This window comes from Pimephales promelas, chromosome 10 (assembly GCF_988280905.1).
Source record: "Pimephales promelas chromosome 10, fPimPro1.hap1.1, whole genome shotgun sequence".
NCBI classification, from domain to species: domain Eukaryota; kingdom Metazoa; phylum Chordata; class Actinopteri; order Cypriniformes; family Leuciscidae; genus Pimephales; species Pimephales promelas.
In genome coordinates this window covers 32,392,682-32,410,162 of record NC_142778.1, presented here as the reverse complement: position 1 = coordinate 32,410,162, position 17,481 = coordinate 32,392,682, and the positions used below count along the sequence as shown (strand labels likewise).

Sequence of the window (17,481 nt, the reverse complement as noted above, 5' to 3'; positions counted from 1 at the left end):
AACTATTTACACTTAATAATCAGTGTTGGGGAGTAGTTAACTACAAGTAGCGACGCTACTAACTTAACTACATTTTTCAGTAGCTTGGCAGTAGCTTTTTTTCTGTTATTTATAAGCATGTTAATGGCAAATGTGTAAATTGACTCTATATAGCACAAACAGGGCTACCATAATATGTGAGCAACATGTACGTACATGTTTTTATTTTTAAAGGGTTAGTTCACCCAAAAATGAAAATTCTGTCAGTATTTACTCACCCTCATGTTGTTCCAACCCCGTAAGACCTTCTTTCATCTTCGGAACACAAATTAAGATATTTAAGATATTAAGATGATCACTCCTATATACTAGTTCATAGGCTTCTTGAGGGAATGACTCTTGCTGTCCTCGAAAAGTCATTAAAGACATTGTTAAAATAGTCCAAGTGACTACAGGGGCTCAATCTTAAGTTTATCAAACGACGAGAACATTTTTGTGCGCAAAAACAACAACAAAAATAACGACTTTATTTCAACTATTCGTTTATCTCCCCCTCTGCACGAGTCAGGTTACTAGTTTAATAGCGTAAGCTTCTGTTATTGTACGTCACACACATCACACACATGACCAGCGTCGGCCAATAGTGAGCCTACGTGTGACGTAGCTTTACTCAATCACACTACGTTAACTGACTACAGGCCCATGGAGAAGGAAGTGAATAGTTGAAATAAAGTCGTTATTTTTGTTTGTTTTTGCGCACAAAAAGTGTTCTCGTCGTTTGATAAAGTTAAAATTGATCCACTGTAGTCACTTGGACTATTTTAACGATGTCTTTAATGACTTTTCGATGCCAGCAAGAGTCATTCCCTCAAGAAGCCTATGGACTAGTATGCAGGAGTGATCTTAATATCTTAAATATCTTAATTTGTGTTCCGAAGATGAACGAAGGTCTTACGGGGTTGGAACAATATGAGGGTGAGTAAATACTGACAGAATTTTCATTTTTGGGTGAACTAACCCTTTAAGTGAATAATGTTTATGCGTGGTTATTAAAAAATAAAAATAAAATGAAAGTTGTTGAAATAGTTGCTAGAAGCAGTGTAGCTTTTCAAGTAGCTAACTACTTTATACAGAAAGTAGTGGTGAAATAAGGGACAAAACATGATTTTTTCATAATAAGTCGGGACACTAAAATTAGAGTTGAAATGCAGGAAGTTGAAATGTCACCCTACTCAAGATTTAGTTACATTTTTTTTGTCAGTTGTCCCAACATACTTCAGCACCTGTCTTGTCCTTTAGCTTATGTGCTTATTTGTGTAAAGTATGTAAAGAAAGAAGGGAGACAGCCCAGCACAAATCACTTCTGCCTGAAGAGCCCTCAACTCCAGAAGGTGAACAAGTCCTTGATGCTTTGTGCTCAGTCTCTTTTGATCCGCGATATCTTTCGATCATCTCCATCTGAACAGCACCACTTCTTAGGTCTGTCAAAGTGTTTGTGCTTCACAATCGAATAGCCGACAGTGCCGAACATGTTAGAACCTTGTGTTTTCTAATAATAGTAGAGTGTTAAATATAAAATAGTTAAATTGACTTATATTCAGTGTGTTATAGCAGCGAAGTTGCTGGATCTTAATTTAATTAAAAGTGAAACGCAATGAATTCTTGCAAAGTTAGATGCGCTTTCAGCATGGAATCGCAGAAGTGTGGCTGATACATTAGAAGAGCAGATCCCACACATTCAATTAGTTTATTGCAAACAATTTGGCACTACTAGTTGAAGTGTTATAGACACCTTGTTCAAGTTGACAAGAGCAAACTCTCAGCTTTGCAGATTATGCCAAACTTCACAAAGCGTGATCATGCACAAAGAGGAATTGAAGCAAACCTAATGTTTCCAGAAATACATGATACGTGTTTCGATGAGCACCAATTAGCAATCTCATGAGGCGATCTCGAATTCAGTTGCATGTGCTTTTGGGCCGTTCGGGACCGCCTCTGTTAAAAACGAGGGTTTGTTTGGAGTTGTATCTCTGTTATGCAATGTGCCTAGACGCAGCACAGCTTCCTTCATTAATACTGACGAATTAGCCTGCTTCCTCGAAAGAGCGCTTATGTGCCAGTTACTTTACTTTTACTATATCTTGAGGTCCACGGCGCCCTCCCGCTCCAGTGCTGCTGGCCTTTTTTTTTTCTCAGATTCCTCATAGAGGCATAACAAATTATATTTATTTTTTGTACAAAAGGGTTCTCCAAGTAAAATATGAATTGGATTTTTTTGGCACCAGCAGTTGGAACGCTTTTCCCAGCTCACATTGTTCCTGCGCATGATTTCCGGAGCCAAAACAATATGGCTGCACCCGTTAAAGAGGTACTGTTCAGCCTCATTAATTAAGACTATAATTAGAATTTGGACTCTGTTCCTCTTAATCTATTAGGGAGGCGAAGCTTTGATTCTGAAATCCATTAGTCTTTTCTCATTCATGCATACTTTGCCCCTTTGAAGACACCATGTTGCTCAAGGTAATGATGACTTATAAATGGTAAGGAAGGACTTATCTGGTACTTTTTATCAAAACAGTCTTGCTCTGGAATGAAACAAATTATTTGTTTTGTAAAAGCGAGTCATTATGTAACCATGCTCCCAAATGATCATGCATTACTCAGAGCTGAGCGAGATACTTATTTTATGCATTGTTCAAGTCAAGACAGCAATGTATTAACTCTTCTGTATTATGTGTTCATTTAGGAATTGTGACTCTGGATTCACTCTGTTGGGTATGAGAGGATTCAAAGTGACTTACAGTACATGAGCAAGAGGGGTGGGGACACTGCTCACAGCTCAGAATGAGAGCAACTTATGTCTCAGTAGGGCCTCAGTTACACATTACGCCTTTTTGAGAACAGGCGCCTTTTTCAGAAATTGGGAGAATTTCAACGTAATGATATCATCCTCCCTCCTTTTGATCATTATCAGAGTAATGCACTGGCGCTGTGCTTTTTTTTACAGTAATTACAAGATATTTCACTCCCTTTCACTGCAGGTTCACACATTCCAGTACCCACATTCATCATATATTTCTGTCAATTGAATAAACATTCACAGTTGCATCCAAAAATTAAAGACGCATTCTTTATTAAGTACTGTTTTCCTCAATTAGAATAGTAGACATCAAAGTCATCAAAGTATTATGCAGATTATATTTATGCATATTCTTGGTTTCCTGTTTACACTTCTGGGCTTCGGGGTCTATACGACCCCAACAATTGATTGAGTAATTGTACAAAAAATATACATTTTTAATCATACGAATAATATATCATTTTGTTTGTTTACTTCTCATCTATTCATTAATGCTGTGTTTTTGGAGATATAAAGTACTTTTGTATCCATTTACCACAATTCCTCAACTATACCATTAGCTTGCATATTAAATATTATTTTTTTTATGATACATTGCATTTATGCACTAGCACTAAGCCTTCATTTCTGTGTAAAAATTTTCAGATTTATTGCGGATTTTTTTTTTTTTTTGACAAATGAAGAAAATATATTTAGTTTTTTTTTCACATTCCCCATTCATTTCAATGTGGGGTCATATTTCTTTTACATACCTTCAGAATAACCGAATCAAGCCCAGTTTTGTGTGTGTGTGTGTGTGTGTGTGTGTGTGTGTGTGTGTGTATAGATAGATAATGTATGAAAAGTCACAAAATATTATTCCACTGAGATGAAGGGAACCTTTTTTATTATTATTAAGTAAAAGTCGATTGGGGTCGTATAGATTCCATGACCCGATTGGGGGCTATTTTTATTATATATAATTCTATGAAATGCTATATATATATTTATACGCAAGATATAAATACAAGATATCTGTTAAATGTTTTATTCTATTTCTGCTCACTTGTGTTGAATTATTCCTTAATTTTCTTTGTCACTTTGGATAAGAGCATCTGCAAAATGAATGTTAATGTTATACTTGCCAAGTTTCATGCAGCTGACGCAGTGCTTAAGCTTTTAATTACTACCTGCAAAAAGTTTGCTTTTCTTTGCTATTCCAAGTTAGATGGGTGATATTCATTATGTTTCATAAGTAAGTGAACACACATAACTGCATGCAGATTTAACTTCAACTGAGATTCTCTTACAATCTGAGAATAAAATCTTGAAAGTTGTCTGAGATGTGATTATGAGTATTTCTGTCTATAGATTCTACCAAAAAAAAAAGAGCATTACACGTGTTTGTGTTTCTGCTCTCTGTCTCTCAGATGATGGCCTTCTCTCTCTTGCTGTCCCACAGGAAATGAGCGTTGGGTGGGGGGCAAAAAAAAAAACCCCATGACTAACATTTAATCAAGCTGCTGTTATGAAGAATACACATGGAAATGACATTGCACTTTGCTGTATCCAAACAAATGGAAATGAAATGGACCTTTTCTCGAAACCAGAAGACATTGCACTTGTTTGCCTTGTGGTTGTTGTTTAGTTGCTCAGCATTTTTCATACTGACAAGAGAAAACATTGAAACAGAGACCGTAAGGGCAATTGTGCTTTTGGGCTTGAATGTCGGCCAATCGTAATTCCTGTGTTTGTCTTTGGAGGTTATACATTGTGTGAGTAAATGACCCGTGATTGTTCGAGAATATTTCAGATGGTTGTGTGAAGGAACTTGCTAACAATGTGAGCCAGCAGATGGTAGAAAGACATCTTTGTAAAACTCTGAAGTTCACATGAAACCAGAAACCCGCAATATATATAGTATACGGGTGTGAGGTCAGTCAGGTGCAGACTTGATGGATTAGCCTGTCCGTTCTCATGTGATGACATCATTCGGCCGCACACTTTTCAGTATTTATTGTTGATGTTCAACAGACTGCCGTTCAGTCAAACCGGGTTCCTCTCATTGTGCTTTTTGGGGTCATTGCCGCACGTGCAAACATTTAGCATGCACATTTTGAACGGAGAAAGATCCAAATAAAAGTGTCCGCAGTTCAGTTTCGAGCTAGGAACGGCAAAGTACAGCACATGTAAACATACCATTGACACTCCACCAAAGTTTTAAGATTTGTTTTCCAAAATGGCACTTTAATTGCCTTTGATAGTAGTGAATGGCTGCACTCAGTTGTAATGACTTTAGCCATTCCTTCTTAAAGAGCTCAAGTCACACTACATTTGTTAAACTGAATTGCTTTTCTCATCCTGGGACACACGAAAACAGCTTTGACGCCATTGTACGGCAACAGAACCAAAGGCTCATCAATTTCAAAATTTATGTTTTATTTTCGTTAATGTGTGGGATAATTACTAGAACTTTCCCAGAGGGGTCGGGAACACTTAACGTTGCATGCTATGAGATTCTACGACTGCAGCTGGGAAAATGGCATGTCGTCCGATTGGTTGATTAGAGCACAATCCCATGATGCTTTTCGCCCATATGTGTGTCTCAGCAGGAAACGGCTTTGTTAACCCGAGGGGCTCGCCGGGGCTTCTGGGTACACCCAGCGGGAACGGACTGGGTAAAGTCATGCCTGCGAAGTCACCGCCGCCACCGGGGGGCAACATGGGCATCGGTAGCCGCAAGCCAGACTTGAGAGTCGTCATCCCCGCATCCAGCAAGGGCATGATGCCACCCCTGGTGAGTATTAAAAGAATTGATTCTACATTCACACAAAATCCACTCCAAATCGATGTTGGAAGCGTTTGAGTGAGATTACGGTCTTTAGATCAGTTCGCCGACTGTGAAATGAAACTGGAACGGTGTCAGCTACACGACAAGCTGAGCAACGGAGCGAAATATCTAAGATCCAGGTACTCCTTCTATTATTCATCTAGAAATTAAAGGGCCTCTCAAATGATTATAATTAAGGTGCAGAGAGCTCTGGCCACATTCAGCACCTGAGGCTATACCCGGCTGTCAGCCTCATTAATCACGACAACATAAAATGGGAAGCAGAAATAAAGAATATTATTATTATTATATTTAAATATGGTCAATAATTAGTTGGTTTCAGCTGTGGAAGCTGCACTGTGTACAGAATCTTGTTTGGTAAATAGAGTTGGGGTTACGCAAGGCTCTCTTAGCTCAGTGCTGTAAATATATGCATATGCACGCGAGTGTATGGAATACCACGCCAGCATCTGGAAGCGGTACAGTTTCTTACCCACCATGAATCAAAACAAATCCCGCATGCCAAGCTCGTGGCATCTGAAGTCATCAGTAGTGAGAAGCCTAGCATTATTCATTTGTGTACATTTGCGTTTATAGTGAGTGTCCTTTTGTGTGTGTGTGTGTCTGAATGAACTGCCTCAGACAGACAGACTAAGGCAGAGCCTGTGAGTGTGCCTGCAGACAGGCTGTCATTAGAACATAATGGTATTAAATTAATCACATCGCAGTGTGACAGAGTGGGGATGAAGGCTTAATCAGAAGCCCATAGTGTGAGCCAGATAATATCTTGTCGCCCTTGTCGTGTCTCCCCACTGTTATTGATTGAGTGCTGGTATTAAGACAGCACTGGTCTGCCACTACTGAGTAGAAAGCGCAGCGTCCTCAGTTCTATACAACTCCATGCTGTCGGATAGCTTTAAACAAAGGGATATGCATGCCATACACACATGCAAAAACAGACACCCTAATGCCATAAATAAGGTTTTTTTCTTTCAGAAGTGAAAACTGGTTACATTTGGGCCAAAAGTATCTAGTAGAACTGTGAATTATGGGGTTGACTAGCACTTTGCAAATATATAATGAGGGAGAGCTCTGTGCTACTAGCTCGAAATAAGTTGTACATTACTATTTTTTATGTTTTTGAAAGAGGTCTCTTGCCTGCATTTATTTGATCAAATATACTGAAACAACAGTTATATTGTGACATATAAAAATGTAAAATAATTCTATTTGAATATACTTTAAATTGTAATTGCAAAGCTAAATTTTAATCAGCCATTACTCCAGTCTTCAGTGTCTGTAATGTCATCATATTATGCTGATTTATTATAAATGTTGGAAACAGTTGTGCTGCTGTTTTATGATTTTTTTTAGGATTATTTGATGAATATAAGGTTTAAAAAGAACAACATTTACTTAGAATAGTCATTTTTTAACAATATACGGGAATGTTGAAAAGTCAGTGGTCGGTATTTTTTTCTTAACTTTTATCCAGCAAGGATGTGTTCTATTGATAAAAAGTTAGAGAGTAGAGTTTTATATTGTTAAAAAATATTTATATTTTGATTATTCTTAATTAAATCCTGAAAAAAGGTATCACAGGTTCCAAAAGATTATTAAGCAGCACAACTGTTTCCAACATTGATACTAATCAAACCAAATCAGCATATCAGAATGATTTCTGAAGGATCATGTGACAATGAAGACTGGAGTAATGATGCTGAAAAATCAGCTTTGACCGAAATACATTTTAAATAATTTTAATTTCTAATAATATTTCACAATATTACTGTTTTTTTTTTTTTTGTATTTTTGATCAAATAAATGCTGGCTTGATGAGCATAAGCGACTTCGGTAACACTTTACTTGAAGGGGTGTGTATAAGACTGACATGACATCATGAATAGGAAGGAGGTTTTATTCATGTTTATGACAACTAAAAATGTCATAATTGAGCGAATGTCACTTAATGACAGTTGTCATAAACATGCATAAAACCTCATTCGCATTCATAACGTGTCATTTGAGTCTTAAGGGGTGTCTTCAAGTAAAGTGTTACCGGGACTTCTTTCAAAGACATAAAAAATGTGGGTTTTTTTTGGACCGGCTCTATATATTGTATGTATTTATTACAACTTATTTCCAGCTAATTGTCTCCATATATATATATATATATATATATAATTTATCCAGTTCAATTTATAAAAATTATAAATAAATATAACAAGTCTGCTCTATATATTGTATGTATTTATTACAACTTATTTCCAGCTAATTGTCTCCATATATATATATATATATATATATATATATATATATATATATATATATACACTTTGTAATTTATCCAGTTCAATTTATAAAAATTATAAATAAATATTAAATGCATGTTAAAAATGTAGCATGTATTTCTTACAGTAAGTATATACTCATGAGTTATTAGCTACATTTTCTCGCTCTCCTAGTGTTTACTATTCTATTCTGGTAAATAATCAATTAAATCAAGTGGAGGACTGTGCCAATGAAAGCAAAATGATTGATGGAGCTATTGGACACACAAGCTCATGCATGGATGAGTGTCTGAGGTGAAGGGTTAAGCGCATCCTAGCTGTGAGGTCAATCTTATCAATGATTGCTTTTTCCCCTAAGGACTTAAAAACCCCACTACTTTTTGTCCCGATTACTCTCCCTTTGTTTAGCATTTCACACCTAATTGCTGTGTCGTACAAACCCACATGGCCATGAGGAACGAAAATGTTGTGTATTTAGTGCCAACAAATTTGACTTTTCATTTGAATTTGACTCCGAATTTGAATTTCCAGTTTTATTGCAAGTAACCTGATGCAGCGTTCGGTTCACGCTTTAGTCTCTGAATTTGAATGAGTTAGTTTAAAGGCACGTCCTGGTGAGAACGTGGGGTTGACCCTGCTCAGCTTAGGTGTGCCACCTGGCTCTTTACTGACAGCTTCGTCTGCTCTTTTCTGTTGGAAGCAGTCGGAGGAGGAAGAGATGGAGTTGGTGAGTTTCACAGAATGGCTTGGGAAGACTGATACAGAGTCCAGTTTGGTTTTAAAATCACACTGCTTTAACTAGCAAAGCCACGCAGCTTAGTGAGATGATTCCACTGCTTGCGTAAAGATACACTAAACCCAACCTGAAGTGGATAAACTCATGAGTGTTGTGTGGATGTCTGGTCTGCGTTGTGTGTGACTCACACTGCATGTACTGTGCCTTTTTAAGGAAGTTTGAAAGAGCCACATTATGTTCCGAAATGTACGTGTTTGCGCTAAAGAAAGATTGCTGTGGGTGTTTTTGAAGAAGAAAAGGAAAATGATGAATCCCCGAAGATGCAATCATTAGTAATTATTTAATATTTGCCTAAGACCTCACCAATAAATCTGGTATTAGTTTTATTATTAACGCTTTGATCAATCAAAGCTCAATTTTATTCTCTTGTTGTTTTTTGGCCTGGGCAGTGATTGCTTTACTTATGATGATGTTGTTAAAATGGAGTTGAGTCCAAAATGATGACATCAGTTGAGGAGAACGCCAAATGCTGTCAGAGAACATATTTTCACTGGCAAATGAAACAAATGTGAATGCATTTTACAATATTGAAACACTACTGTACAATGAGAGACAACACTGTAAAAAAAAATATGTTGTTTTAACTTAAAAAAGTAAGTAACCTGGTTGCCTTAAAATATTAAGTTGATTGAACTGGAAAAAGTGAGTTAATACAATGAAGGAGATTAATTTAATCACCAGAAACTCAAAATAATAAGTTATCTCAACTAAATAAATTATTTAAGTTTATTTGACAAAAGAAAAAAATGTGATAAATCTTATTCTTATTTAAATCTTTTATTACAGTGCACTGTGAAAAAAAAATATTTTCAAGATTTGTTATCACAACATATTTTCTTTTGTCAAATCAACTTTATAATAATTTATTTAGTTGAGATAACTTATTATTTTGAGTTTCTGATGGTTAAATTAATCTCCTTCATTGTATTAACTCACTTTTTTCCAGTTCAATCAACTTAAAAAAGTAAGTAACCTGGGTTGCCTTAATTTTAAGTTAAACCAACAATATTTTTTTACAGTGTAGTAATCACAACATTTTTTCTTGTGTCAAATCAACTTAAATAATTTATTTAGTTCAGATAACATATAATTTTGAGTTTCTGATGATTAAATCATTCTCCTCCATTGTATTAACTCACTTTTTCCAGTTCAATGAACTTAAAATTTTAAGGCAACCAGGTTACTTACTTTTTTAAGTTAAACCAACAATATTTTTTTTACAGTGTATATATATAAATACACACACATGCATGTATATTTATGAAAAAAATATTATTTATATATTAAATATTTATATAATATAAATTATAAATAAATCTATATACAGTACATGAAAATATTTCTTGAATATATACAAGCATGTGCGTGTATTTATATATATAAAATAATTATACACAGTGCACCCACATATATTATGTAAACACAAACTTTTATTTTGGATGCGATTAATCGCGATTAACAGTTTGACAGCCCTAAATTAAAAATAAGTTATTTTTCTCGTGTGTGTGTGTGGTATAAGAATCATTATGTCCATGATATGTCCCCGTAAAACATGAAAACCCAGTATGCATGTGTGTGTGTGTGTGTTTGTGTATCCACACACTGCATGTCCACACGTTTGGCTTGCGGTGACTATATTATTTCACTGCATGCTGGATGCTATTTGGATAAGAGATTTACCTTATTCAGTGCATCACATCCAGCAAAATAAACTCTCTTTAATATCAGTAATATTAATATCAGTTGCGTCTCCTCGGCAGAAGTGACATTAAATGGAGTGCAATTTAAGACGTTTCCTTATGTCTGCTGCCTCTCATTTCATCTCTCGAGAAAAAGACCACATTCATCTCATGTGTCTCAAACTGCTTTATCAAGATATATCACTCTAAAAAAATGGTGCTAAATAGCACTAAAGTGGTTCATTGGCTTGTAATCATAGGGGAACCACTTTAAGTGCCACTTATCTTTGTCATATGGTGCTATGTAGAACCATAAGAAGTGCCATAGAACACGTTAACCACCACAGAGAACCACTGAAGAACCAAACTGGGCTTAACAGGTTCTTTAAATGGTAGTGGTGCTATAAAGCACCATGACCACTGCAAAGAACCCCTGAAAAACCACTGACCCCCCCCCCCCCCCCCTTTTTTTTTTAGAACTCTTTTCAATGAACTCAAATATTTCTCAGCAAATTCAACCATTCCCAAATAATTGTATAGCTCTATACTCTTACTATGTCAACCATTGTTTTTAGTTTTAAGGTATTTTAGTAGAAGCATCTTAGACAAACCTGATTATTTCATAAGAGAGTTTGGTTTTTCTTGTCGATGACTGTTTGCGTGTGGATTTCTATATTATTGTGCTTATTAGCAAAACTTTGCAGTGAGCTTGTTGACAGATATGCAGGTATACCCCATGTATAAGACATTCTTTATTTTTTATGATATTTTCTTATATTGATCTGGGGCCTCTGAATTAAAGCTGTTTAACTGACAGCATCCTGCAAAACAATTTGATTTCTTTCTAGAATGAATCTGCAGCGCCTCTTACTGGTGTAAAATGGTATTACCACTTGATTTTCATCAAACCACACTATTCTAATGACAGTGCTTCACATGGTTGGATAGAGTATGCATGCTTGTGTGTGATGGGATTTCTATCTCATTAACTTTGTGTATGTGGTCCTGTGTGCAGAACACTCAGAGGATAAGCAGTTCCCAGGCTCTGGCCACACCGGTGGTCTCCGTCACCACCCCGAGTCTGCCACCACAAGGCCTGGTCTACTCAGGCATGCCCACTGCCTACAACTCTGGTGAATAGAAAACACACACACACAACGTATTCATTCATTCATGGTTTGATTTAATTTTAATTCATCTATGAGTGGCTTGATAAAAAAAGGAAGACCTTACGTTTCATGACACCATCCAGCTCTGAGCTAAATAATAAACATAACACAAATACTTGAAAGGCTCTACAGTGTGAGCGCAGAGGTGATTGAGTGACTCATAAACTCTGTTGTTGATTGTTGTGTGTTGTTTGGCTCTAGAATACTCCCTGAGCAGTGCTGAGCTCTCCTCTCTGCAAGGCTTTGGCTCTCCAGGGCTCTCTATAGGCTCAATGTCGGCATGGCAACAGCATCAACTGGGCCAGGCAGCTCTCAGCTCGCTGGTGTGAGTAACATAGATGTGTGCAGTCACACACACACACACACACACACACACACACACAGGTTTGCAAAACACTAACTAATGTTCCGGGGCACGAGGTCAAATGCATTCTTAGTTCCCATACTTTTCCATTTTTTATTTTGTAGAGAGTGGAATGGAAGGATGGATGAATGCACAGGTTATAATTCACTCTAAAAATGAAAAGAAAAAAGTATAAAACCATGTTTTGCTTAAAACTGAAGTATTTTTATTTTATTTTTTAATACTAGAGACAAACCAGTGCCATGAGGTTTGGGTGGGACTATGTGTTTGGCTGATTTTTGTTATGTTTTCCTGTTAAAAAAAGTCTCAATATCTTGTGTCATTGTGTTTCTCAAGTAAATGCATCCGGTGTTTTTAATGGAAAATGATTTGTTTTTGCAGAAAATGCTCAAAAATTACACACTTTGCTTTTAGACAAAATTAAATAGTATTTTTTGGACTTTAAGATTTGTATGATGGTATGTATACCAATTTAAATAATAATGATAAAAAAATAATAATAATGGGAATTACATTTAAAAATTGTGAGACACATAATGACTTAATTATTTTAAAACTAATGTCACCATAAATTTTAATGGTTTTTATTTTTGCAAAATGCAATTTCTTTTTCTTTTCTTTTTTTAGATAGATAGATAGATAGATAGATAGATAGATAGTAGGGGTGTGCAAAGCAGCCGCTATTTGTATTTGTATTTGTATTTGTTCAGGGAGGAAAAGTATTTGTATTTGTATTTGTATTCGAGTAAAATTCAAAATAGGCATAAAAATCTTTAAAAATAGGCCTACTTTATAGTGTATGGATTCTTTAATTATATCCATTATAATAATTATGGATATGCAATATTGGTTGGTTTTTTCTATAAATCCAGCAATGAACATGTAACAAGAAAAGTCATTGAAAAGAAAATAACAGTCAGCCATTACCTCATGAACCATGGTTAAACCAACAACTAATAAAATATAATTGTGAACATTATGAACCCCAACACCACGGTGGAGGACGCTGTGCAGACAGAATAAGTTATATGGATAATTTATAGTGAGGAGGTTGATTATGAGCCCGACGCGAAGCCTGAAGGGTTTTCGCTATAACTACGCCTCGCTCTACATTACCCCGCTTATTACATGGCTACCTACCAAATAAATCAATAATTTGACGCAAAATATGGATATAAAAAGGAGTTTATTGATTTAAAAAACGATTGTATCGCTCCCGCTAAAAAAAGAAAAATAGTCCGTTCTGTCTCTACGTTCAGAATCCATGGCAACGCTCTGTTTTTCATAGCAACCTAAGCAACGGTGTGTTGTACTTATAAGCAGCGGCCTGTTATAATAATAACAGACCGCATTCTACATTGGAATTCAATCAAGCCATGAAACAAATAATTACCGTTACCGAGCTAACAGAGCTACGTAAACAGAGCGAACATGAAAGCACCCGTCTGCAGACGTCAATAATGGAATATACTCCCGATCAAACTCCGCTTCCCGAAAGTTATAAACTGCCACCGGAACATAGTTAAGGTACAAACATCTATTAAACAAAAATAGTGATGCAGTTAAGTGTTTTTTGTTTTTTTTTCGCTCAGCCGAGCCCTCTCTGTTGCTGTGTGGAGCAGCCTGTGTCAGTCACCTCTTCCTGAACGTCACTCACTCAACTCGCGCACTGACTCAAGTCACTCAACTCGCGTCTCGTGAGGAACGCAGCTTTTTGATATAAAGTATTTCTTGTTCCCGAATACAAATATTTTTTTAAGTATTTGTTCGGAATAAGTATTCGTAAAAAACACATTATTTGTACCTTTCCGAATACCGTATTCGGATTCGGCTCCACCCCTAATAGATAGATAGATAGATAGATAGATAGATAGATATATAGATAGATATCAAAACAACAAGTTGTGCAGCGCTATACATTTATATAATTATATGTTTGTATAGTTTCACTGTAACAGCAGAGTGCATTGCTCACAGACAGAAAAAAGGAATATAAAAAGAATCTAAAAGGTTTCCAGAGCCTGTGAATGAAAGCTTTAATTTAAATGCAGTGGTTGTGCCATCACAACATTAGTGAACTGTTTTTGACACATTCTGCCAGGCATGCTCTAATTAGATACCACCCTCTAAAATGATTCAGGTGCTGTTATTGCTGCAAGCGCCATTGAGTAAACAGATGGAGGGTGGGATATTATTTATTTCAGCGTCACATAGTTGCTGTTGAGTTTAGTTATTTTTGCAGTTAATTTGTATATACATTTATGGGTAACGCTAACATTACCTAACAATGACCTATACATGTGTTACAGTATTTATTATCAATTCTTGTTAACATTAGTCAAAGTAGTAGTTCACTTTTAAAAAAAAACTTAGCTGATAATTTACTCACCCCCATGTCATCCAAGATATCCATGTCTTTCTTTCTTCAGTCGAAAACAAATTAAGGTTTTTGATGAAAACATTCCAGCATTTTTCTCCATATAATGGACTTCAATGGGAACCAAACGGTTCAATGTCCAAAAGACACTTTCAGTGCAAACTGTTCAAAGGGCTTTAAACGATTTCAGACGATGAATAAGGGTTTTATCAAGCGAAACGATCGCTCATTTAATAAACAAATAACAAAGTTTAAGTTTTACAAGCTCAAATGTTCGCCTTGCTCTGTTCTGTGATGCGCGTTCGTGACTCCTATTCGAATTTGTTTATCAAAATGAACGAATCTTTTTTATGTCATTTGGTTCATTCAACGACCGAAATGAACAAATTGACTCAGGAAAAGATTCGTTCATTTTGATGAACGAGTTCGAACAGGAGAGTCACACAAAACAGAGCAAGGCGACCATTTGAGCTTATAAAATTTAAACTTTGTAATTTTTTTTTAATGAGCGATTGTTTCGCTTGATAAGACCCTTATTCATCGCCTGGAATCGTTTAAAGCCCTTTGAACAGTTTGCACTGAAACTGTCTTTTGGACCTTGAACCGTTTGGTTCCCATTGAAGTCCATTATATGGAGAAAAATCCTGGAATGTTTTCATCAAAAACCTTCATTTCTTGTCGACTGAAGAAAGAAAGACATGGACATCTTGGATGACATGGGGGTGAGTAAATTATCAGCAAAAGTTCTTTTAAAATTTAACTACTCCTTTAACAAATTCAACTTTTGATTTTAATAACGCTTCAGTAAATGTTGAAATTAACATGAACTAAGATGCTGTAGAAGTGTCGTTCGTTTCATTTGTTTACTAAAATTGTAAAATGGTACCGTTTTATACACTTGTACTAATTAGTCATTTTGTAACTTTGTTCAGAGGTGGCCACTTACCTCAGGGCTCAAATCTCTCCATCAACACCAGCCAGCATGTCAACATTAAATCAGAGCCCATCTCTCCTCCACGTGAGCGCGTGACCCCGTCCGGCTTCCCGCAACAGCAGCAGCAGCAACAGGCTCCCTCCGGCCGTCCCGACATGGGCCGCTCGCCCGTCGACAGCCTCAGCTCCTCCTGCTCCTCCTACGACGGAAGCGACCGAGAGGATCACCGGCCTGATTTCCACTCTCCCCTCGGCCTGGGCCGACCCCCCGCCGCCGGGGGCGAGGAGAGAGAGAGCCCCACGGTCAAGCGCATGCGCATGGACACCTGGGTGACATAGAGCTTGACGGCCAGTCAGTCACACGCAGGGCTGGGCAGGGGGAAAGGGAGAGAGGAGTGACAGCAGGGAGGGTCATTATTGTTATTATTCTATTGATATAATTTAATGTCATTTCACTTTTTTGTTTTTTTGTAAGTAGGTGGATGGGGAAAGAAATCGAAAATGTCCTGACATATCGAAATTTAACAGATGTGAGGAGAGAGAGAGAGAGAGAAATTCTCAAGTCGAGCAGTCGGAATGAATGGTGTACTCAAAAAAACAGGTGTTATCAGGTACTTGATGCAAATTGCATTGTGCGATAGTCCAATGTATGAAGAAAACATTTCGATAATTGTTGTCACTGGTGCAGTTTGACACTCGTAGCTGTTTTCGCTGTTGAATTTGCAAACAATCAAAGAAAGTTTAGGGGCGGCTTTCTGTTGGAAGCCTCCTGCCTGTTGGGCTCATGTATTAAACAATCTGCATCTGCACTCGCCCTTATATGAAGTATGTCACTTATTAATTTATTTAAAGGTATTTGACGATAGATTCGGATCGGTTTTACGAGGGAAGGCTTGTATCTAAAATTTCACCTCAGTTCAGACATTAAGTCAAAGAAATGAAAATGTCTCTAAATTGATCATTCTTTTTATTTTTGTTGGTGTTTTTAACAAATAGGAAGAGAAAAGGTAGCCGTCATTGTACATTCATGCAGCTCCGACAACTCAATGGTAACGCAAGCCAAAGCCTCTATGTAATTTTGTCGTACTGTAGTTTGGGAATTTTCAGCATTTCTCTCTCGATGTTTGTTTCATATTAGTTCTGTCATAGTGTGCATTGTTGCAAACCTTGGAAGACGATTAACATGCAAAGCAGATCTTGAAACGATATCTAAAGCCATGAACACTTGCTGTTCTGTTTGTAAATTAAAGATTTGAGCCAAACCTTTTTTTTTTCTTTTGTTATGTACATAGCAACTTTAATATATATCACTTTTGGTGTAAGTACGTATGTATTGTACCTTCACCAGATTCAAGAAAAAGTATATTTTTGTGGATTACTGCCAAGTTTACAAGGCGAGATCCTTATTAAGTAGAGTATTCACTGGTTAATATTTACTATTTTGTTAACTATACTGTACTTTCTTCAAATCTGACTATTACTGGTAATAATCAAAGTGTTTGTTTTTTTTCCTAGAAGGTCATTTTTGGGTCGTTTACCCTTTAATGGTGGTGAATGTCTGTCCATAAGAAATTGTAACAACAGAGCTGTATGATTCAGGCTTAAGTGTCTATTTTGTTTTGTAAAACGATACTCGTCATGCTAAGAAAAAAACAAAAAAAATGTTTTGTGAGGGATTATTCTGCAGCTGCCGAATACACTGCCTACTTTAAAGGAGTAGTTCACTTTTAAAAAACCTTTTGTTGATAATTTACTCACCCCCATGTCATCCAAGATGTCCATGTCTTTCTTTCTTCAGTCGAAAAGAAATTAAAGTTTTTGGTGAAAACATTCCAGGATTTTTCTTCATATAATGGACTTCAATGGGAACCAAATGGTTCAAGGTCCAAAAGACAGTTTCAGTGCAATCTGTTCAAAGGGCTTTAAACGATTCCAGGCGATGAATAAGGGTCTTATCAAGGGAAACAATCGCTCGTTTAAAAAAAAAAAAAAAGTTTTAAAAAACAAACAAAGTTTAAGTTTTATAAGCTCAAATGGTCGTCTTGCTCGGTTCTGTGATGCGCGTTCGTAACTCTCCTGTTTGAACTCGTTCATAAAACTCTCCTGTTCGAACTCGTTCATCAATTAGTTCATTTCGTTCATTGAATGAACCAAATGACACGAAAAAAGATTCGTTCATTTCGATAAACGCGTTTGAACAGGAGAGTCACGAAAACGCATCACA

At 36.5% G+C, this 17,481-nt stretch overlaps 1 protein-coding gene across 11 annotated transcripts in view; it reads left to right on the top strand.

Moving 5' to 3' along the window:
• Positions 1 to 16,177, top strand: part of mef2aa (myocyte enhancer factor 2aa) — a 107,778-nt gene extending 91,601 nt beyond the window's left edge. For 8 of the 11 annotated variants that reach the window (XM_089116475.1, XM_089116477.1, XM_089116474.1 and 5 more), the window contains 4 exons: positions 5,428 to 5,615; positions 11,430 to 11,547; positions 11,785 to 11,908; positions 15,257 to 16,177. In XM_089116475.1, coding sequence (XP_088972601.1) covers positions 5,428 to 5,615; positions 11,430 to 11,547; positions 11,785 to 11,908; positions 15,257 to 15,596 — 770 coding nt within the window. In that variant the 3' untranslated portion in view covers positions 15,597 to 16,177. The remainder of the gene's footprint in view (positions 1 to 5,427; positions 5,616 to 11,429; positions 11,548 to 11,784; positions 11,909 to 15,256) is intronic. The other 3 variants (XM_089116478.1, XM_089116480.1, XM_039683985.2) reach the window with 1 other exon arrangement.
• The last annotated feature ends 1,304 nt before the right edge of the window (positions 16,178 to 17,481 follow it).